The sequence below is a fragment of the Rhamphochromis longiceps genome, linkage group LG3 (genome assembly GCF_057381845.1).
Source record: "Rhamphochromis longiceps isolate RC_006_pf linkage group LG3, R_longiceps_female_GT1.1, whole genome shotgun sequence".
Lineage (NCBI taxonomy): Eukaryota > Metazoa > Chordata > Actinopteri > Cichliformes > Cichlidae > Rhamphochromis > Rhamphochromis longiceps.
The window spans coordinates 63,077,175-63,101,748 of record NC_140559.1 but is presented as its reverse complement, the minus strand read 5'-3'; the positions used below and the strand labels follow the sequence as shown (position 1 = coordinate 63,101,748).

The 24,574-nt window shown below is 41.9% G+C and overlaps 1 protein-coding gene and 1 long non-coding RNA gene across 2 annotated transcripts in view; both read right to left on the bottom strand.

Annotated features, from left to right (window-relative positions):
• Window positions 1-7,459: 7,459 nt before the first annotated feature.
• On the bottom strand, window positions 7,460-9,507 carry LOC146675680 (uncharacterized). The gene is made up of 4 exons (XR_014910676.1): window positions 9,163-9,507; window positions 8,142-9,062; window positions 7,861-8,016; window positions 7,460-7,630 (listed from the first exon to the last, which is right to left on the bottom strand). It is a non-coding gene; the product is annotated as an uncharacterized LOC146675680 (long non-coding RNA).
• A 6,743-nt stretch (window positions 9,508-16,250) lies between these two features.
• Window positions 16,251-24,574, bottom strand: part of LOC146675664 (uncharacterized) — a 300,511-nt gene continuing 292,187 nt past the window's right edge. Inside the window, exon 2 of the mRNA XM_085401177.1 lies at window positions 16,251-19,196. Within this exon, the coding sequence (XP_085257303.1) occupies window positions 16,251-19,196 (2,946 nt within the window). The remainder of the gene's footprint in view (window positions 19,197-24,574) is intronic.

The window sequence follows — 24,574 nt, the reverse complement described above, 5'->3', positions numbered from 1 at the left end:
TTGTGCTCGGCTGCATTTAGGGACCTTGAGGCAAAGGCAAGTAGTCGTTTGGATCTATCAGGCATTTTGTGAGATAGCACGGCACCAATGCCATATGGTGAGGCATCACAGGCGAGGCGAAGTGGTAGATTGGGGTCAAAGTGTGTCAGAACCTCCTCTGATGTAATGAGCTGTTTAACTTAACTAAATTAAATGCCTCTTCATAGTTTTTTGTCCATTTCCATTTGACATTTTGTTGCAGCAGAGAGTTCAGCGGGTGCAGGACTGTTGAAAGGTTTGGTAGAAACTTGTGGTAATAATTAATTAAGCCCAAGAATGAACGTAGCTGACTCACATTTTTAGTGTCTGGTGCCTTCAGGACTGCTTCAACTTTGTCCTCGGTTTTGTGGAGCCCATGTCTGTCGATCTTGTGTCCACAATACTCAATGGCATCCTTGAAGAACTCACATTTGTTTTTGTTTGCTCTCAATCCATATTTTTCTAGCCTGGCCAGGACTGCTGTTAGGTTAGCCAGATGAGTCTGACCGGCTGGAGCAGCATCTAATAACCAACTCACAAAATAAAGAAAAATAAAAACAAACCAACAAACACAAAAACACCAGGCATCATGATACAGACTTATAATTTGCACCAATGTTTTTTCGAAATTCTATACACGAAAGTGAGCGCGAGAGCCCTCGGTGCGCCTGCTCGCTGCCAAAGTCAAAGTAAACTTTATTGTCATCTCCGCTACAGACAGTCCAGTATACAGAGATATGAGATGACGAGGCTCCAGTTACAGCAGTGCAAGTAAACAAACAATAAGAAGAGTAAGAAAATAAATATACACTTTAGGACCAGGGGTAAAGGATCAATAACAATTTAAATTTACAGTTTGAGGGGAGGGGGCCCCTGCTGCTTCCAAAAAGAGCACATTTCATTTATAATGTTGTAAATCCAAGTCCATTATGTATTCATGATTTGAATCCTGGGTTGTGTGAAATCTCAGAAATGCACCCTAGATGAAGTGAATCTGTGAACTAAGGTGTCGGTCTATTAGATCATGTTGTGGTGATCCTTGTGTTGGGGGATTTGTGTTCATACTGGAGTGCAAAATTAAAACCAATGGAAGACGGACAAGAAAAGTTCAAAGCCATCATGGTGCTCAACTTAGAAAAAATAGAAAAGAAGAGGAGGAGAAACGAGCAAAAGATGCAGGTAAGCAGATGTGTGATTGGATAATGGCAGGTCATCCTGAAACTATCAGAATCAGAGTGAGTCAGAAATTATGTGGGTTACAGTTGCTCCAAGAAGAAATGGTAAAAAAACAAACAGTAACAGACTAAACTCCAAACAATACATTATGTTACAGATTTAAATATTAATTAGTCCTTGTCAGTTGTTGATTTGTCCTGTTCTCATTGTATGACGAATTATGATGGCTGTTTGGTAGCCGTCTGCATACAATGCATACTCTCTGTGTGTGTGTGTGTGTGTGTGTGTGTGTGTGTGTGTGTGTGTGTGTGTGTGTGTGTGTGTGTGTGCAGCAGCTTTATGTTAATGTGTGTAAGGATTTGTGTCTGTGTGTGTGTGTGTGTGTGTGGGGGGGGCGCCAGAGGGATTGTTCGCCCAGGGTGCCAAACAGGCTAGGACCGCCACTGCCTGCAAATAAACAACATTGACATCAAAAGTTTTACATTTCCTAAATGTATCCCACAATCTGAATATAACACCCACTTCCCCACGTTTGATCCGCTGTGTTAAATATGATTAAGAACAGAATGCAATCATTTGCAAATCCTATAAACCAGTATTTTAAACAAAGTGAGAAAATGAAACATTTAAAGAAAAATATTAGCCCATTTTGAATTTGATGGCAGCATCCTCTCTCCATAAACTAAAGGCGTTACGATGTTTATTGCTGAACCATGTTGGTTAATGTGTAAACTCAACAGTTTCCATTTTGATTAACCTGACCAACATCTAACATAGAACACCTTTGAAGTGGACCTCGCAGCCTGTGGATAACTTCAAACACGTCGAGGTCTTCAGAGGCTGAACTTTGACCCAGCATCACAAGGAGCGCCATAAACACTTGTTACGGTTATTAGAAGGAAGCCAGCCTTTAGACATCCCCACAACGACATCGTGACCAAGGGTCTGTTGCATGATTTTTAACATGGCTACAATGTGTCGTCTGCTGAGTCATCGTTTAATACAACAACGTACTGAAAGAGAGCATTCAGCATCTGACTGAGCTGGACTAACCTTCCCTTTCAAAAGTGAAAACTGCAACATAAAACTGGAATACAACCAAGTTCTAATGAAATGTAACATTTTATAACATGAACACAGATTCCAGGTGAGCTGTGTCTTCCAGGACTGGATTTACCAGAACAGGTATGAGGACGGTGCCTGACGGGCATGTACGAGCTGGAGTGGATCCCAGCTAACACAGGGTGAGGAGACAGACGACCGTTCACGCTCACACTTATTCACCAGTTAACCTAACCCCACTACCTGAATGTCTGTGAACTGTGGGAGGAAGCCAGAGTCCCCTGAGAGGACCCACACAAACACGGGGAGAACATCCAACCTCCACAGAGACTCTCTCTGCACTAAAAGCACAAAATAAAAATCACACCGTCATGTAATTCAAGAAACTGGTCTTAAAAACAGTTAATCTAATGTGTCCACATGGAGCCCGTGTTAAGGTCCGTACTGGGCTTCAGAACATCAAGTGAACAACGTCAGATGGGACCTGGGTGCGTTGTCTCCTGATAGAAAGTGCTGAGGATCAGAAGGACTCAGGGACAACACGATATCTGTCCAGCAGAGGGCGGCATGTCACGATCTGTAACATCAATGCACATTGTTCCATTTACTGCATATTGCACTTTATTCATATCTCTCATTCCACCTGCAAAAACATTGTAAAGGTCGTCACAGAGAGTTTTATATATGTATAAATACTAATATTCTCTATTTATTCTGTTTTATTGCCAAGATGTTAGTTAGCCTTTGTTCAATTGTCTTTTATATGTCAATAGATACGTATGTCACAAATAAAAGTTTCTTGTAAATTATGTTTTTGTAAAGAATTTTCTCCCAAATCTCTTACATGCTAACTGTAACGTGTTATTTCTGCTAAAACCTGAACTTAAATGTGTATATGGTGTTTATCTGTTTTTCTCTCTGTTTTAGATGCAAATATCAAATTGGAGTTCTGCCTCCAGGCCAGAATTGCAGGAATGCACCACGTGTTGGCTGTTTCACTGCCCTCTGTGCCCCACTTTCAGCCCTGCTGTCAGGGCAAAGATTGAGCAGCATATAAATGGACACATTCAAAGTGCTTTGCCTTTCAAAGGTATGATGGTATTAAATATACCTCATAGTTAAAGTCATAAATATGCACTTCTTTTCAGCACCTCTGCAGGTCTTTGTTGACTTAAAAGTTATTTTTCACATTGTACAGTTCAGTTCATTCATCAGCGAGAGAAAAAAGTGTTTTCATTAAATATTTTTCCTGTTCACCACATTTCCTGACAGCTCTTGTGATCCACACCATTTTGCTTTCATTATTGAGGACGGCTTGGATATTTTTGTTAATATGTACAATCTGATTGTTAGATAAACTGACTGCATTCTATACAACTACATTTAAATTACATGTTTTTTCTTTTTTTCTCTCTTACAGACAAAATGATGTGCCGGTGCACTTTCACTGCCCTTCTGTAACATGACAGTCATACAGCGTGGGGATATGGCAAGGCAATTATTGTCATGTCAGGATTCAGGACTGCTCCCCACTGAACTCTCCGTGGAGCCTCGTCTCCCTCTCCATGTCTCGTCTCCAGCATCTAAACCATTTCCTGAATCTTGGGTAGAACATTCATGTGCTCCACCCTCTGTGCTAAATGAAACTGGGGCTTGTGGAAAGTCCATGAAAATGAAACGTCCTCACTGTGGTCTTAGTCTTCTTACAAAAAAACTTCAAGGCTCACATGATGAGGAGGCATTCAAACAGGTCAATAGATGTTTGCCTGGCCTGTCATCCACAGTGTTTTTGTGTAGAGGGACTTCTTCCTCTTTGTTTTTCAGTTTGCAGAGGACATGGAGCTCTTTTTAAAAGCATGTGCTGACGAGCAGAGACTACAGGTCAAAGCGATGTTTGACATTTAATGGACAGATGAAGGCACTGGCTGTTTGTTTGTGTTTTTTATCTGTTGTTTGTTTTTCAGTGTACAGAATTCCAGTTAAACTTATTATAAAATGCTGTTCACTTGTTTCCATACTTATAGTAAAAAATGTAAGTGTAAATGTAACAGCATTGTTTATACTTGTAACTTCAGAGTAAAAAGCTTATTGTTGATATTAACATTAATGTATTATCCTGTAATCAATAATATTTTTATGCATTTTACGCATTAACCCTCTGATCTCTATCCTGGCCATTTGGGGCCACTTCACTTCTCCTTGTTTGACTGCTACACTGCAGTGGACCAAAAGAATGACGCAGGTTTGATCTTAAGGCTCTAATAGTTGTGTGTGTTGTGCATGACATTGCAACGCAAACATGTATTTGCAAGATAGACTGGAATAAATTATGATGCATCAAATATTACACAGGCTGCAGTGAATTGTTGTTGATACAGGTTATTGAGCTTTGAGTTTCCCAGTCAAACGTAGCTTTGACACACATGCTAACACTCTTACTCTTGTACATTTCATAACAAGACACCAAAGCCAAAATATTAGCTCTCAAAAAAAAATTCAAAGCTGCAGCTGCAGCACACACAGCAACAAACACTGTTAGTAAATGTGTCCTGGAGTTTCTGCAGGTGCAGAAAGTGCTGCTGCTGTAAGTCAGCCTAACAGCTTCCAGATCACTGATATTTCTGGAAAGATGGCAAGAAGGGCATCACAGCTCATTTCTACAATCTCCCAGATCTTGGAATACAAGCCCCTGTCCCATGAAAACCACTTCACAGTAGTAGGAGTCCACTAAAACCTACAAATGAAGAGTGATCCTGGAAGAAATAGGGCGCACACTAGTGACCTCAACAGTTGCAAGACAGCCTTGTCCCCGATGCTTATATGAAAAAAAATATGAAGATTTATGAAACCATTAGGACTTTATTACTGTTTTATCTGAAAAGCTACTGGTAATATTTAACCTAACTGGGATTTAAAGTGTAAAAAACAGAATGTAGATAAAATTTTGGTTTTGATGAAAAGGAGTGGAGCTTGTGAGCCACAATGTAAGCAGTGTTGCTTTGCTGACATGCACTCGATGCTGGCAGTACAAGCATTGTAGTGGTTCTTATGTTTTTGTAAACTAACTGTATAATATATTGAGCCATTCAACAGTACACAAATGTTTGTAGGCTCCTTTTTGTATGCAACCTGCATGTCTTTCTGAATTAATTGTTTGTTTATATCATGTTTTTCAGGAAAAAGAAGAAGTTAAAGTCAAGTGGAAGCCCTGCTCAACATGGTATGTAGTAACAACTTTGTTGGACGGGAACAGACATTCATAGTGTTGATAAATAGTTATCACCTCAATTTGAATTCATGTATTTGGACTAAAGTAAATTGGGAGCTGTTAGCTGTCAAGCTGCTCCTCTGTGAGGAGCTTGATAGCTGTCCACCTCCAACGTCCATTATGAGTTTTGGAGGTGGACATGGTCAAGACTTTTAAGAGTTGGCATAAGACTTCACTTCTTTATAGAGCTTATAGTTGGGGCTGGTTCAGGTCAGCCCTTAGTTATGCTGTCATAGCACCAGACTGCTGGGGGTTAGTGTCTACTCGTGTCATTGTATATATCCAGGAATATGTGCCTGAGGATAGTTGTCATGAAATCAATATTAAATCAAAGGATTCCTTATTGACCACAGCTGGCATGAGTTCTCCAAAGCTGCCTGCTGTCTCAGGATCTGTCTCCAAAAAGAACCAGGGAGCGCTAACATGTTATGTTCTAGACTGATGAAGAAAATGCACATTAAACATAGTATAAACTCACTATGTTAAGTAATGTGAAGAGGATGCCTTTAGCTCCTATTGGGTTGGTTCCTTGATCAGTGCAATACAGAATCATTCATCTGGTTTGATGTAATGTCCTTCAAACACGTCAAAATGAGGCTCTGTAGTCTGTGTGGCCTCCACATGCCTGTATGACCTCACTACAACACCTGGGCATGCTCCTGATGAAGTGGCAGATGGTCTCCTGATGGATCTCCTCCCAGACTCCAGGACTAAAGCATCTGCCCACTCCTGGACAGTCTGTGGTGCAGTTGGTGGATGGAGTGAGACATGATGTCCCAGATGTCCTCAAATGGATTCAGGTCTGGGGAATGGGCGGGCCAGTCCACAGCATCAATGCCTTCGTCTTGCAGGAACTGCTGACACGCTCCAGCCACATGAGGTCTAGCGCTGTCTTGCATTAGGAGGAACCCGGGGCCACCCGCACCAGCATATAGTCTCACAAGGGGTCTGAGGATCTAATTTCAGCACCTAATGGCAGTCAGGCTACCTCTGCCGAGCACATGGGGGGCTGTGCGGTCCCCCAAAGAAATGCCACCCACACCATTAGTGACCCACTGCCCAACCATCATGCTGGAGGATGTTTCAGGCAGCAGAAGGTTCTCCAATATGTCTCCAGACTCTGTCACAAGTGCTCAGTGTGAACCTGCTTTCATCTGTGAAGAGCACAGGCCGCCAGTGGCAAAGTTGCCAAGCTTGGTGTTCTCTGGCAAATGCCAAACATCCGGCACGATGTTGGGCTGTAAGCACAACCCCCACCTGTGGACGTCGAGCCCTCATACCACCCTCATGGAGTCAGTATCTGACCGTTTGAACAGACGTGCATATTTGTGGCCTGCTGGAGGTCATTTTGCACAGCTCTGGCCTTTCTTTCCTACCCCACAGTACCTTTCCTTATCTTTTGTTTCCTACTCTTTTACTTCTTCTTTGATCACGGTTGTCTTTCTAGATAATTAATGTCATTTGTTCTGGGGCGAGTCACTGGCTCGGGTGCATTCTGGGACTGTCAGTTCACCAGTGTGCTGGCATGCTTCTTAACAAACACACCACTACAGCAAACATCTCAGTTGTACTTGTTGATTTCTTCAACAAAACACTGAACAAAACATGTCCTTGTGAGTGTGCTGCCTGGTGCTTTTACATTTTGTGGTAATTTGAGCAGCCCAGAAAGCATCCCATGAATTCAATGATGTTATTGTATCTGAACATGTACACGAGTCATTAAATTAGATGGGAAAGAATGATTCAGGGTAAACAACTGCACCAAGGGAATTACATTTTTCTTCTCAACATGTAAAATGTCTGTTGATAAGCAATTTCTAAAACAGACATTATAAAAATCACATTAAACAGATGTGATTAACTTTTTATTCTAGCAAACATAACATCAATGATGACACAATCAGTCTTCATCAGAAGTGCTCAAATCACTCTCATCGTCTGAAACGTCCTCCTCCTCCTCCGAGTCCATTTCCAGGAGTGGTTGGTGGCTGAGGATTCTCTTGTACACGTCCTTTACTTTGAGCGTTTCAGCTTTCAGTTCACTTTGTTTTTAAACCAGGCTATGGAGTCCTTTCTGTGCATCCTCCGACATGCCAACAAGGGAGGCTGTAAAAACAACAAACCTATTAAATATAAGTAAAACAAACAAACAAACAGAAAACCTCACCTCATAAACACAAGGAATTAGGATCATGTGATTAAACTTTTTTTAAGGGAGAAGGCAGTGTTAGCTAGCAACCCAAATATAGGTAAAAGATCCAGTAAGACTTTAGCATCTGCTATTATTTTCAATCAATTCATCACCAAATGTATAAATAAATAAAAGATGTGCTTACAGTCTGAGGAGATTGTCCCCAACACCACAGATCGCATTTGCAACACTGTCCAGTGATGCTGCATCTCCCTGCAAAGGATCATCTCCTCCTCTCTCAGGCGCCTCACAGCCATCACCTTCTCAAAGACCTTTCTCTTTGTCCGGAGGTCAGCAGCAGCTGCAGTTTAACAACATCAGATGGGAAAACATAGCAGCATATTATGATTCAAGAACAAAACATTCAACTACTGCTCAGATGCTGGGAGTTTGTTTAAAAAGGATATTTAGAAATCAAGAGCTTACGTTCACTTGTGCTCTGCCAGGGCCAAACGTCGCTCTGCATGAGGGCATCACTGGATACGATTTGCTTTGTTGCTTGTTTCCTTGTTGTAGTCGTCAACAGCAGCCGCCAAGCGTTTCTTCTCATCTAAGATGACCTTGTGAATTCTGTGTCGCCTCTTGTTGCTATCTGTAAATAATCATAAAAAGGAACACCTTCACATAATGCATATATTTACATTTTAATCTACACTCATCAATTCGTTTGCTAGAACAAATCACATCCAGCTTAAACAAACCTGGATCTGATTTTATTCTGTTTACAAAGTAGCTGTACGAGCTGTACAAACTGAGCATCAAACGGTCCGTTTCAAAGAAACTGTGACACCATTTTGTCTGTAAAGACTTTGTGTTCGCACTCTGATGATGACGACAAGCTCCTCTACTCGTGCCTGCAACGCTCCAAGGCTGCCATCAGTTTGATCCGTTTCTAAGTGAGAGGAATATTAATCAGAACACAGGATGAGTAACAGTCACCAAACTACAGTGGACTCTGTAATCACTGACTTGATGATATTCATTATAAGACATCTGGAGCCTTCATGTGCTGCATTATCATGAGATAACAAGTATGTTGGTGTTCAGCTTTATAAAACCAACTAGTACGACATCACTTCAACCCAGGTCCAATCCAATTTGATCAAACGCAACAACTCTGCCATCAATTCTGCTTTTACAAGCTTATTTTTCATTGTTTGTTGACACTGTCAGAAAGATCTTAACTCTAAGTTCTTTAATGAGGCCATGGTGGGTCCTGTTGTTATACACGAGTGCATTATATTGAGACTCACCTTCAGCCCATTGCTGCAGTGTGTCGTCATCCACACCCAGCTCATTTCTGCTCGCATTCAGGCTCTCCACTTGTTCTCTAAAGATCCTTATGATCTAAGAATACATTAATAAATGTCATTCATATGGACATTTTTAGAGTACTGGTGTTTCCCCCCATTACCACACACATTAAAATGGGTGTTGAAAAAATGACCTTTAGATATCTCTGGCTCAAAGTGCGGCCCAGTTGTTCCACTTTCCTTTTGTTCCAGCCCAAAGCCAGGAGGCTCAGCATGTCTGTTCGCCCTGCATTTCAGTTAGTATACAAATAAGAATGAATGAGCAGGAGACTGAGTGGAATCTCACACACAGACACACACCTGCTTTAGACATGTACTTCGTTGTGATGGCCGCCCTAGACAGGAAACTGTTTACTTGTTCCACCTCTTCTCCAACTGTAGAACCGGCCCCATCCTGAAACGCACCTCCCCATTTGATCTATAGAAAGGAGGTCACAATACATGACTGCTGAATTCATTCAACCTTATAACAAAATGTCTTAAACGTATCCAAGCCTACAAGCTGCAGTATACCTCGCACATCCAAGTGTGAGCTACTCAAAATGAAGTACACATTAAGATAAAGTCAAGTAAATAGTATTACAACAACACCAAGAGAAAAACAAAATAAATATCCACCCATCCAAATATGTATCCACACACACACACGTATGAGTATATGGTTATGGCGTTAACGTCATTTTAACAAGATTAACGCTGACAGCACTGATATATATGTGTATCTTACATCATTTGTGTGTTTCTGGATGTATTTCACAAACTCAGCAACTTCCTCATCTTTCTCAATGAAGACACCTTCAAAGTTCCCCTGCTCTGAAGTGCTGAACGAACACGGTGACAGTTGTTTGAAAAGAAACATCAAAATACAATTTTTGTACAAATCCATATTTGATTTATGTACACAATGCATAACGTACCTTGCATTTGATTGAAAGCGATAAAGCTTGCAGTTTCCATCAACTGAGACGGCGAGCATGTCTGGAGTGCAGGCAGGGCAGCTAAAGCATGGCTCCTTGCACATCCTGTCCACCTCACACTTTACAGCACTCCACTCCAAGAAACTTTTGCTGAAGGCATCAGCTGATATTCGGCCAGTCTTTTAAGTAGAGGACAAACAACAGAATATTCACGGACAGTCATCATAAACATTGATTTGCACAATTTCCTTAAACTTGACAAATTTAGAAACTCACCCTTCCAAAATGGGCTGTTCGTTCATCCAGCACTTTGACAAAGGCCTTAAGTGACATCCCTGCTGCAGCTTCTTAATGTCATAGAAAGACTGAAAGACATCCATTGAAAACAGGGTGCAGAAATTTAAGGTGCCAGGCCAATATCCACCACCCTGGAAGTCCTTAACTGAGGGGGACCACATTAGGCCACAGCTGGTGCAGCTCACCACTGGCAGTGCAAGGTTATAACGGCCTTTAGGAAGGATAAGGAGAAATCCAGTCATGGCTCAACAAAGACATTCATTTTTTCCCATGTTGTTTTCAAAGCGGTCTGGTAAATCCAAATGACCTTTGACAGGTGCCCACATATACTGCGGGCCGAGGGTAATTCAAAACAATGTAGCAATGTACAATTTGCAATAAAACCTGCAAACACATCTATTGTGTATGTACTGTGTGACAAAAGAGCAACTTACCATTTATGGTTACAAGAGCCACAATTGCACCGGGTGAAACCTCAACGTTACCTGCTGGGCAGTCACACACAGTCTGGTCTTTGCACAGGCAACAGCCGAACTAACATTAAAAACACACAATATATATAAAAAGAATTGGAAATTAAATGATACACAATAAATATACAATAACAGCACACACTCATAGTACATAGCAATAAATGCATAAGACTTAAAAACCGTACATATTGGATTGTGAAACTCTGATGAAGGCTGCAAAAACCCTCCTGTTACTGCCTCTCTGCTGTGCAGGACAAAGCGTGTGTGAACTGCAATATCACAGTCAGCACAAAGGAATGGAAGAGGCAGGCAGTCCAGACACCTCACAACTACTTGTTTGCCACACTGACACACACGGTGTGACTGTGGATCCAGAGTAGCTAACATATTGTCTATAAGACAAGGCCTGGCCTCTTTCCACTTTAGCAAGGACACCATGTTTCTGATCGCCCAGTGAGTAGCAGCTGACTCAGACGACGTCTCACAAGTCATGGCTGCGTCCTCTTCTCCATCCTCCAACAACTGAAGGAGCTCCTGACGAAGCACCTCAGTTCCACACACTAACAGAAAAAAAATAAAGAAACTCTTCCACAAAGTGAAAAACACTCTAGGCAGTATGTTTCTTAGGACTGCACAAAAGCCCTGCCTAACTCAACTATAACAACAAATATAAAAGTAAAGGAATCACAATATATACAAGAAGGTAAAGTACCTTTTGTTGGGTTGACACTGGCAACATAACTAGGTTCTTCACGTGGACACTGATGCTGATCTGCAGACACTGGGGGGAAAAAGAGATTGAAGAATATTTACTTACTGAAATTCTTTGGTGAAAACAAGTTGTGAGATAAAATCAATGGTTGTGAGAACACTGACCACGTGGCAACTAGTACTTCGACTGGATGATGGTCTTTGAGGAATAAAATCTCCCTGTCTGTCAAGGGCGGCATCACTTACATTTTGATTAGATACCTTGAGTTTGTAAATGATCAGATTACATAATTGGAATACAATGTATCCAATTCAGGGTTGCAGGAGGATGAAGCCTATCCCAGCTGATACAGGACAAAGACAGGCTGCCAGTTTATTGCAGGGCTAACACGATATGTGTAACAGAAAATCCACTTAAATGTTTGATATTTCTTATAATAATCATAATTATGACTATTATTTAAAGGTTTCTTTAAATAATACATTTTGATTTTTTATAACCTCTAAAATATAAACCTGAGCTGTTTCAGATTCTGACCTCTGACCTCACTGCAGCTCCCTCTTGGAAGTACGTCTGCTTCTTGTCTACCCCCAGTGATGACCGCCTGCCCTTGATATCACGTACTGTACCTGAGGAACAAAAAAGGACAAACACTTGCCTTCATTTAAGAAGTACATTCATACAGAGGTAATCTATGGAAACACACTAGTTCACCCTTTGGGAGAAATCAGTTCCTGTGAAACATTTCTGTAAATGAACATCATGTGGAGAATGAATGAAATGAGTTCTTCAGGTGACTCAGCAGTCCCACACTGACAAATGAAATCTAGTTAAACTATTAAGCATATTTGCTCTTCTGAAATCTGTGTTAAACAACAACAAACATAAATTAGTAACAAAAATACAGCTGAGTAGAGGCTTTACAAACCACCAGCAGCCATAATGCTAAATTTTAATCTTCAAATGTTTCTGAGCCGTCTTCAACCTGCTTTTAACACATTAAAGTCCCACAGTCAATGCAGCCTGACTCAATCCTAGATGTTCAGCACACAGAGACACAGAGGTGCCGTTTAAAGTTTAGTGATAACCTGAGTCACTGATCATTTGCAGTATTACAGAGTCTGGCAGTCTTTGCATGATGTCCACGTCACTGTGAGTTTCTAGCTGACTCTCAGGTGTGACAGGTGTGCCAGCAGGAAAGAGTAATAATAACCTGCATCCTGAGGTTTGTCATGCAGGATTAAAGCAGCCAGGCTTTGTTCACACAGCTAGGATTGTATTTTACACTGACCCTGGGTCAGTATAAGTATCATACAGTTTAAACGAAGCACTGAAACTTGCACATATTTATTACAGATGCACTGAAGCTAATCGAGATATTTGCTGTCAGTCTGTGGCTGCGATTAAACACTTTACTGGAAACTTTATTAACTAGTAACTTCATCAGTCATGACAGAAGCTAATATTTCTGTGCTAACATCGTTTAAACAGTAACAGCTTTCCTCCAATATAAGCTAACGTTTACACCGTAACTTTAAGCTAGCACCATAAAGACGGTAAAACACGTAATAACATCTACAAATGCATCTTAAAGCTGTTATATTAGCACTCGGTGTATTACTAACATAACCACATTAACATTACTGACACTCGCAGACTTTTAATAGTCATTCTATAAATGCTGTCCGTTTAAATGGTCTTACCTGGTGGTCCATATGGTCCATAAGTGAAGCAGAGGGAGCCTGACCATGCGTCACACGTTTGACGAGTTGGGAGTGAGAACGTGTTGGGCTATAAGGAACACACTCACTTCCTGAGCCCTGGGCAATAAGAGACGTTTTGTGTTTTATGATTTATTGATATGTTTGATCCTTTCTGACCTGCGTTAATGAAGCAGTCATTAGAGCACCATGTCCGCTAGAATAGTTCTGTAGTTTGATGCTTGAGTCGTTGCAGACTTGTTGAAACTCCCTCACCCGTCAAAGCAGCGTCTTTGTTATTCGCGTCCAGCAGATGGCAGTGTTTCACTGTCTGACGGCTGTCTGAAGCTTCAGCTGGATTATCCGTTTGCTATGTTTGCCATGTTACAGTGGGGAGGAAAAACTCCTTTTTAACAGGAATATCTAGACATGAGTGATTACTGCAGTGGGGCACTATCTGTGCTATCTATAAGAAATGTTAGCAACAATAAAACTCTGAGGATCAGGGCTCCATTTCACTCCAGTGTTCAGTGGCATTTTAAAAGAGTGAATACCGACGCTGAATGTCTTTGTAAAGCAAAAGCACTTTGTTAGCCTTTACAGAGCAAAGCTATGGATCAATGTGCAGTGAAGAAAAATCGAGGTGGCCAGTCTGTCCTTTCCTAACCAATCACAGAGCTCCTTACATTGTTGCGCTGGAGAATAACTAAATATAATATAAAGATGATATTGAAAATAATCTTTTGTAGAGTCACTACTTAGTGGGCAGAGGACAGTTATCACTTTGCTGGATGCTTTAAAGTCGCATGTTCTGTATTTGCTGTATGCAGATTAGCAGGATATTAACAGATTAACAGCTTTTATTAGACTTCATATGATAATCAACAGTGAAGTGTTTCTCTTTCAGTGTTTATTCTTGCTCATTGAATGATCTCTGTTCAGATAATATGCTGCACTCATCTCATGTTTCTTTAAATACGGCATCACTTGTCCAGCTGTCAAACTCTGAAAGAGTTACAGTTTCACCACTGAGCACTTTGAATGGTTATTCTTTTATTTAAAAGCACTTATTCTAGCTGCATCATCAATACGACAAAAACAGTGACTTCAACAAAAATTTATCTAAAAATATTTAGGGGGAAATGTTCCTACACCCCTCATGTAAATGTTACATCTCCAAAAGGGAGAAATAATCAGAATAAGGCGTAATCATTGTCATGATAATAATGACCATGAAAATGAAACTAGGCCTACCTTTAGTTCAGCACACTCAGTGTTGCATAAAGACATGCGAACATGCCATCATCCATTCTGGAGCCTACTTTTAAAAAGAGCGAGCTGTTTATTCTGGCTGAGTAGCAAACAGAACCAACCATGAAAACCTAAACTGGGAAAACACTCCGAAACCTTGAACACTGGGAATATGGAGACACAGGGGTAGGTGAACAGACACTGACAAAGGACAGAGGAAAACAGAGACAATATATATAAGACAAGAAGTAACACAGACACCCTTTTCGGTGACAAAAATGAGAAAATATCCAGTGAAAGGCAGTTCTCTTGGAAAAACTGCCTTATTGATGTCAACGGTCAGAGAAAAATGTCTGATAGGAAGGCAACCGTAGCTCATACAACCATTTGTTGCAACCAAAGAATGCAGAAGAGCGTTTTGGTCAGCTAAGAACAGGAAATTGAAGCTACAGTTCTCAAAATTTGACATGAGAAGATTGGATAAATGTTGCCTGGTCTGATGAGTCTTGATTTCTGCTCTGACATGCAGATGGTCGGGTCAGAATTTGGCATAAATAGCATGAAAGGATGGATCCATGCTGCCTCATGTCAGCTGTGCAGACTAGTGGTGGTGGTGTCACTGTGGGGGGGAGGGGCGGTATTTTCTTGCTGAAACGTTACATAGTGTGTGTGTGTGTGTGCGTGCGTGCGTGCGTGCGTGCGTGCGTGCGTGTGTGTGTGTGTGTGTGTGTGTGTGAGAGAGAACAACTTGAAACAAACTGCAGCAATAAGGGCAAACTAGTGCACAGTTATGTTTACGTGAGCGTTATTTTGTATGCATTTGTACAGTTCCATAACTGTGAGAATACATTGATAGCATTTAACTCTAGTAACAGGCATTTGTACCAGTAAGCATGAAAAAGTAGGGAAAAGAACTAGTATGTAAGCACTGACTAGTACTGTAAAGTATATGTGTATATAGGGCAATCGTGGCTCAAGAGTTCGCAGTTCATCCTGTAATTGGAAGGTTGCCAGATTGAGCCCCGCCTCCGACAGTCTCGGTCGTTGTGTCCCGGGGCAAGACACTTCACCCGTTGCCTACTGGTGGTGGTCAGAGGGCCCGGTGGCGCCAGTGTCCGGCAGCCTCGCCTCTGTCAGTGCGCCCCAGGGCAGCTGTGGCTACAATGTAGCTGCCATCACCAGTGTGTGAATGTGTGAATGACTGAATGTAGTGTAAAGCTCTTTGGGGTCCTTGGGGACTAAGTAAAGCGCTGTACAAATACAGGCCATTTACTGTGCGTGTGTTTATGCTCAAGTGTATGAATAAATTAGTCAGTTTTAAACAGTTGCAATTTAAACAGTAGAAGAGTGGCACTATATTTATATATTTATAAAGAATTTCAAACAACAATTAATTGATGCTCAAAGCAGGTTTATTTAATTAATATCCAGATTTCCAATTAGTTCCCAATTCATTCAGCAGCAAATCACATCACCACTCACTTCAAGGCTGTATGTATTATTGTAAGGTAGACCCTACAATAGTACATACAGAGAACCCAACAATCATATGACCCCCTATGAGCAAGCACTTTGGCGACAGTGGGAAGGAAAAACTCCCTTTTTACAGGAAGAAACCTCCGGCAGAACCAGGCTCAGGTCGGGGCGGCCATCTGCTGCGACCGGTTGGGGTGAGAGAAGGAAGACGTTTGTTGTAGGTCTGATTGAAGGACTGATGTGATGGTAAGTTGTCTGCTGCTCCGCTTTGAATATTGAGAGATTAGTTGATGGATTTCAAGCCAAATTGTGCCCAAGTTTAAGACCATATTCATTGGTTGTTTTTGTTGATGTTATTGTTTTGGGCTTTTTTTCCACAAGAATTTTCTAGCTCCCCTAGAATTCTGGCCACCCAAACGATGATTGCTGCTGAGAGAGCACAAGGTTTTGTCCCCCTGTACTATTCATGTCCGTGCAGGGGGTTCTCCTTGAGAGGCCAGGGTCGAAAAAGGGATGCTTCAGAACCTCCGAGGGTGTTATGCGCTGATTTGCATCCAAGGCCAACATTTCTTTGATTAGCCTTACAAATAATGTTTGGCCATTTTCCAGTCCTCGCCTAACCTTCAGCAGTTGTTCGAGGTCATCGAGACGCTTAAGTTTTATATATCGAGTTTCCTTGGATCGATAATCTGTCTCGTATTGAAATTGTTCTTGGGTCTTAAATGTCCAGCGCTGTTCGTTGTGGTTATCGTCGATGAAATAGCTGTCAGTGTACAAGCCAGACTCTAGAAGATGATCTGGTAGCTGACCCTGGGTTTCAATTATGAATTTCAAAACGTCATAATCGTCTTCCCCAGGATAGAGAGGCACCCCTGTAGCAAGCTCCACAGCTACCAGCCCCAGAGACCACATGTCGATTGCTTTGTCGTATGGAATGCCAAGCATAACCTCAGGTGCACAATAACCAATTGTCCCCACACGGTCACCAGGAATCACTGCAGAAGCAGGACATGCGAGGCCAAAGTCTATGAGTTTGACTTTGACGGGAGACTCACTGCGGTTCACAACCATGATGTTTCCAGGTTTGAGGTCAGCATGCACTATTCCCACAGAACCCAGGTGGAACAGAGCATTTGCGAGCTGATGCAAAATTGGCCTGAGTTCTCTCATTGGGAGACCTTGGTTATTCCGGTCCCCAATGTAGTCCCACAGGCTTTGGTCGAGGAGTTCGAAATTCAAGCAAATGCGCTCTCCATCGAGGAAATAGCCGTTCCATTCGACAATGTTGCACCTGTCTGGATCCAAGCGTCGTAGCTGCTCCAGGATGAAAATTTCCAGTTTTGCCTGGAGCAGAATTTCAGGGTCGCTCTTGTTGACTTTAATAGCAACCGTTTTGTTGTTTTTTGTATCGCGACATCTGGTTACCAAACCAAAGCCTCCTTCTCCAAGGAAGGCCTCTACCACGTGGTGATCTCCTAAAATGGTCCCTTTCGTTATTTGAAGATCATCTTCAGAGGCAGATGGGTTGGCTGAGGTGTTGATGTCTCTTTTTTGAGGAAATTCAACTGAGTTTTGGAAACTGCAGCTGAATTTTTGCGATCCATGACTTTTCCAGCTTGAAGGCTGCTGAGAGAGCACAAGGAGTTCTCCCCCTGTACTATTCATGTCCGTGCAGGGGGTTCTCCTTGAGAGGCCAGGGTCGAAAAAGGGATGCTTCAGAACCTCCGAGGGTGTTATGCGCTGATTTGCATCCAAGGCCAACATTTCTTTGATTAGCCTTACAAATAATGTTTGGCCATTTTCCAGTCCTCGCCTAACCTTCAGCAGTTGTTCGAGGTCATTGAGACACTTAAGTTTTATCGATCGAGTTTCCTTGGATCGATAATCTGTCTCGTATTGAAATTGTTCTGGGGTCTTAAATGTCCAGCGCTGTTCGTTGTGGTTATCCTCGATGAAATAGCTGTCAGTGTACAAGCCAGACTCTAGAAGATGATCTGGTAGCTGACCCTGAGTTTCAATTATGAATTTCAAAACGTCATAATCGTCTTCCCCAGGATAGAGAGGCACCCCTGTAGCAAGCTCCACAGCTACCAGCCCCAGAGACCACATGTCAATTGCTTCATCATATGGAGTGCCAAGCATAATCTCAGGTGCACAATAACCAATTGTCCCCACACAGTCACCAGGAATCACTGCAGAGGTGTTACATGCGATGCCAAAGTCTATGAGTTTGACTTTGACTTGAGACTCACTGCGGTTCACAACCATGATGTTGACAGGTTTGAGGTCAGCATGCACTATTCCCACAGAACCCAGGTGGAACAGAGCATTTGCGAGCTGATTCAAAATTGGCCTGAGTTCTCTCATTGGGAGACCTTGGTTATTCCGGTCCCCTATGTAGTCTGACAGGCTTTGGTCGAGGAGTTCGAAATTCAAGCAAATGCGCTCTCCATCGAGGAAATAGCCGTTCCATTCGACAATGTTGCACCTGTCTGGATCCAAGCGTCGTAGCTGCTCCAGGATGAAAATTTCCAGTTTTGCCTGGAGCAGAATTTCAGGGTCGCTCTTGTTGACTTTAATAGCAACCGTTTTGTTGTTTTTTGTATCGCGACATCTGGTTACCAAACCAAAGCCTCCTTCTCCAAGGAAGGCCTCTACCACGTGGTGATCTCCTAAAATGGTCCCTTTCGTTATTTGAAGATCATCTTCAGAGGCAGATGGGTTGGCTGAGGTGTTGATGTCTCTTTTTTGAGGAAATTCAACTGAGTTTTGGAAACTGCAGCTGAATTTTTGCGATCCATGACTTTTCCAGCTTGAAGGCTGCTGAGAGAGCACAAGGAGTTCTCCCCCTGTACTATTCATGTCCGTGCAGGGGGTTCTCCTTGAGAGGCCAGGGTCGAAAAAGGGATGCTTCAGAACCTCCGAGGGTGTTATGCGCTGATTTGCATCCAAGGCCAACATTTCTTTGATTAGCCTTACAAATAATGTTTGGCCATTTTCCAGTCCTCGCCTAACCTTCAGCAGTTGTTCGAGGTCATCGAGACACTTAAGTTTTATCGATCGAGTTTCCTTGGATCGATAATCTGTCTCGTATTGAAATTGTTCTGGGGTCTTAAATGTCCAGCGCTGTTCGTTGTGGTTATCCTCGATGAAATAGCTGTCAGTGTACAAGCCAGACTCTAGAAGATGATCTGGTAGCTGACCCTGAGTTTCAATTATGAATTTCAAAACGTCATAATCGTCTTCCCCAGGATAGAGAGGCACCCCTGTAGCAAGCTCCACAGCTACCAGCCCCAGAGACCACATGTCAATTGCTTCATCATATGGAGTGCCAAGCATAATCTCAGGTGCACAATAACCAATTGTCCCCACACAGTCACCAGGAATCACTGCAGAGGTGTTACATGCGATGCCAAAGTCTATGAGTTTGACTTTGACTTGAGACTCACTGCGGTTCACAACCATGATGTTGACAGGTTTGAGGTCAGCATGCACTATTCCCACAGAACCCAGGTGGAACAGAGCATTTGCGAGCTGATTCAAAATTGGCCTGAGTTCTCTCATTGGGAGACCTTGGTTATTCCGGTCCCCTATGTAGTCTGACAGGCTTTGGTCGAGGAGTTCGAAATTCAAGCAAATGCGCTCTCCATCGAGGAAATAGCCGTTCCATTCGACAATGTTGCACCTGTCTGGATCCAAGCGTCGTAGCTGCTCCAGGATGAAAATTTCCAGTTTTGCCTGGAGCAGAATTTCAGGGTCGCTCTTGTTGACTTTAATAGCAACCGTTTTGTTGTTTTTTGTATCGCGACATTTCGTTACAACACCAAAGCTTCCTTCTCCAAGGAAAGCCTCCACCATGTGGTGATCTCCCAAAATGGTCCCTTTAGATATTCCAAGCTCATCTGAGCCGAAGGATGGGTTGGCTGACATGGTGTAATGTGTCTGTTTGCGCTGTGGATTGGTGAGAAACAAAACTGAACTTGTTTTGGTTTCTCTCGTAAATTGCTCTCAAAACTTCTCGAAAGGGTTTCAGTTGCTGCAGGTCAACGTCCGTTAAGCATAAAGTAACAGGTGAGCGCTCCTATTTATGGGTTTTGGGATCAAAGCAAAGTTATGACGTCAGAAAGGATCAAAGCAAAGTTACCGCGTCACAAGCGATCGAAGCGATTCTAATATGTGCGCATGCGCACATATGAGAAGCGATCGAAGGGATTCTCATATGTGCGCATGCGCACACACGTGCTTGTTTGTGTAATATTGTTCACACTAAACTTGACCCTAATCAATTTAATATCAGTCAATCAAAGAAAATCTTAGTTTTGGAAAATTTTAAAATGACATAACTGACAGTTAAAACCTTTTTTGTTCATGTATTTGTATTTGTATTGTCTTTGGGGTTTTTTTTGCATACCATGTCAAGCTTTTCTGTATATAGTCATGTCGTAGATTTCGGAGCAAACAAGAAATTGAATTGGATTTTAATATTGCAGTGCTTGGATTTCGGATTTGGTGCTTAAAACTTCTTGAAACTGTAACCGTATTTCATTCACCACAAATAACTATCTGATTGAATAGTTTTCTTATCAGATAGAGAAATAAAACGAGTCGCAAAGTCTAAAAGCAACATTTCTCTGCCTGGGCTGTACCTCTGCACGTTAGTCTGTTTCAATGTGTGACCCCTCACCCCCTCCCTGATCAGTCGGGGGTGAGTGCGCTAATGTGCCTGGAGGCCGTTTTAATGAGTGTTTGCTGGAAAACGAAAAATACAAGAAGGATTTGTACGTTTTCACAACGGGGGAGTTTGCGTAAGTACTAGTAAATAATTTTCTCGAGTGTGTACGTTACACATGTTATTTGTTTAAAATTGGTATTATTATTTTGCTAGCTAGCAAACTCGCGGGATAAAGGATTGAAGTGCACTCAGTGCGATACAATACGGTGGCGCTATTCTAACAGTTAGTTATTGCAGGGTAACTTGTAGAATATGCTGTGAATTGAACCAAGATTACACAGCAGTAGCAGTAATACGAGTTACTTCCCTCAAGTGAAAGCGTTAAACGTTAGCCCGATGCTTAACTAGCCAACGTCAGGCTTTCTGATTGAAGGCTAAAAGCGACGTTGTCACCAAGTAAACAGAATATTGATGATATTTTTGTGTATCGCTGCAGCCTTTTCAAGTATTAACCTGGTGTCTTTGGGAACAGCTTAGGGGGAAATGACGGTAATATGACTGAACCATATGGGAAGAAAGAATAGGCACTTTTTTGTGCTACCGAAGTTTCCTCGCTTTCATTCAAAATCTGTTTCTCATTAAACAATTGAAACATAATGGCTTCAAGCTGACATTGAGGCCTGTGGGGCACTATCAGCCACTGAGACAGTAGACAAGTGACTATTTCACACTTTAAGGCTGCCTGTTTATTTAAGGGAGATGAACAGTACATTATAACTGTACATAATAATATCAATGATGATAGATTAAATAAATGGGTTTTTGAAAGACGCTTGTGCATTTTTAAAGTCTAAAGTGTTGAATTGATCTGAGTATGTCATCTGTTCAAAGCCTCTCCCAGTCAGTGCTGTTCTCTATGCCTGTCTTACTCTACATGATGTTATTAGCACAAACACTTTAAAGGTGATAATTAGGTCTACAACAATAACACAGACTGCAATGTAGTTAAGCGTCTTACAGTTAGTTTTGAATGAATGAACTTAAAAAACAACACAAGCAAAGATCTGTCTCCTCCTGTTTTTTGTGTCACATAAGAAAGAAGCATCAATATCTGATGAGAAGACTTATTAATTTGGCCTTTCACGTGGTCTTATTCAGGTGATGCGAAGTGAAATATGCATCCTTTTTATGGTAATGTGCTGGAAAATGTTGAAAATGGACATTAAACGTGCTCACAAAGTGCTTGAATTTGACCCTGAAAGGTGTATGAAGCCAGAAAAAGTCACACTTGGAGTAAAAACCTCTCATAGCAAGTTAATCATATTCAATTGATTTGATGCTTTCAGCACCAAATTTAGCCACACAGTCAGGACAGCGTCTGATTTACCTTCATCGGTAAACGTGTTTATGCAGTACATAGTAACAGTGTGGCTGAGTCCTCTGGTTCAAATCAGTTCCAGTACATTTGGAGATGTAAGTCTTAACCTTTCACATGCATCGGGAAGGAAAAAACATTTAATCTTCACAGTACTGCCGAAGTGCAGCGATACATTGTGAAGTGCACATTTCCATTTGTCATACAGTACCGAGCAAAAGTCTTGAACCACCCCCTTATTTTTTCGTGTTTTGCCAGGTCAGTCTGTGTTAACGGTGTTATTAACTGCATTCTTCAACTAAAGAAGTGAGAACAAATGATGTGGGCTTTTGTTTTTTTGCAATAGGCTGCAAGTAAATGTGTACAGATACAATTTAAAATTGGTTCTTTGTTAAGTTTTCTGGTCCTTTCCATGACTTAGGTGTCTGTTTATGTTTGAATGTTTCAGAGATTAGTGTGAAGGGTCTTAACAGACAAAAAGTGGTCAAATACAAGCCCTGGATTAAAAATCAGAAACACTTTAAAAAGCCTGGAGAGCTATTCCTTAATACCACTTTAAAGATTGCAGGGAAGTCCGGATCCCTGGAAGCAAATGAGGGATGGCTCAAGACTTTTGCACAGTGCTGTACATGTCATGTTCCCTGTTTTATAGCTCAGCTCAAACTGACACGTTCTCACTAACTGCTTCTCATTTTCTCCACAGTGAACTTTGACCACTTCCAGATACTGCGGGCCATCGGGAAAGGAAGCTTTGGAAAGGTAATGCAGCCTCCATTTTTCACGCCACTTGTATATTGTTTGCCCTTAATTACCCACCACGGTCGTCATCTCTAAAGAATCAGTGCAAGCGAAGCGAAATGTGCTGGGATTACACTTTAGTTCTCGTGTGCTGCTGTTATTTAATAACAGTTATAAATGCAGCTTATGCAATTATTTCTATAAAGTCAGTTAGAGGAGAGCCGATTTCTATTTCATCTCACTCAATCTAGGTGGGAATTTTGACCCCACGTCTCAATTTAATTACACAGCACATTGAATGTCTGGATGAGACTTCAGTAATGAATTCAGGACTGTGTGTGTGTGTGTGTGAGATACACAATTGGGGCTGCAGAGATTGGAATAGTTTACCTTCATTTTAAATATCACTGCCCTGTGCACATTGTCGGCTTTAAAATTCAAACTTAAAGAGTTTGTAAGTAAACTGGCTGAGATGAGACAGACGATGCACCGGGTCCTCGTCTGAGTGCTTTCAGTTGTGCTGTCTCTCTTGCCCAGCCATGCACACACAGACACTGTGCTACACTTACACAGTGAGACAGATGCTCACAGAGACGTCCAGATACATTTTGTCCTTGCTGGAGGTCATCTTGTGTTTTTTGGCCCACTGTGGCCTCACACCGAGCTCCTGCTGTTTTTTGAACACTTTAACAGCTAACAACTTTTAGCTTCCTGTTGAACACACAGTGGGGGGGTGCAGGAGGTAATAAATCAAGTTTGATTATCCTAATTTATAGCTGTCTTTATGTTAAGGATTAAAATAAAATTCACAAGAGGAAGGTGTTGGTGTGTGTGGTTGGGAAGAGAAGGGCGAAGCTAGAATGAACAGTGTTGAGTAAGTTACTTTAAAATAGTAACTTAGTTACATTACTAGTTACTTCTCTCAAAAGTAACTCAGTTACTTCAAGTTACTCGTTACTTTCAAAGTAACTAGTTACTAGGGAAAGTAACTTTGGTTTTACTCAGAATTCTCTTGTTAATGTGTTGCTTCCATAACTTTGCCAGTCTTCTAGCTTGCTTACTTGCCACAAGTGCACTGTGCCACCTACCAATAGAAAGGAAAAGATAATGTGCACATTTCCATGAGAGAAATCCCATGTCTGGACCGTCGTTGACTGCTGCCATGATTCTAGCCTACGTCACAGCGTCATGAACAACAAGACAAACAAGAGAGCCGATCAGCTGATCATTGATCAGTTTTCATGATTGAAGTAGAAACGGGAGAGGGAGGGGGGAGAATGAGAGAAGAAGAGGCAGCTGTGCAGCAAAGACACAGAATAACTCCAGCTTTGTGTCTTTTTCATTGTAGCTGAAGTCCGGGACAAACTGTTCCTTTTCACCTCAATAAGAAACGCGTAATATTTTCTCTGAATACCAGACGGGACGGTTGGCAACTCTAATAACTTATGAACAAAATAAAGTTCAACATCATTAACTTCATAGCACCACCCAGCTGTATAGAAACTCCGTCATGCTAGCTAGCACGCAGTACGGAAAAAGTCAGAATAACGAAAATAAACTCCACCTAAACTTGGTTCATATCTGACCCAGAGAGACTGCAGGTCATAACTTCTTACCTGAAGTTCAGGTCACACTTGGACCGGCGGCAGCCGCCTCGGGTCTCTTTTCCTTCTGCGTCCCTTTTCCTTCATCCACCTGCTGCCCTCCACCACTTGCTAATGTTACTGAATCTGTGGAAACTCCGCGATAGCCACCACACGAAGTAACGAGTAACGACCCTATCTAAATCCCAGTAACGACTAACGTGTTCCTGATTTTGGCATAATAACTAGTTACCGTGCTCGTTACCACAATAATAACGTAGTTACTGTAACGCGTTAGTCCCAACACTGAGAATGAAGCACAAACAGAGGGAGGTGTTTGCCTCTCGCTGTA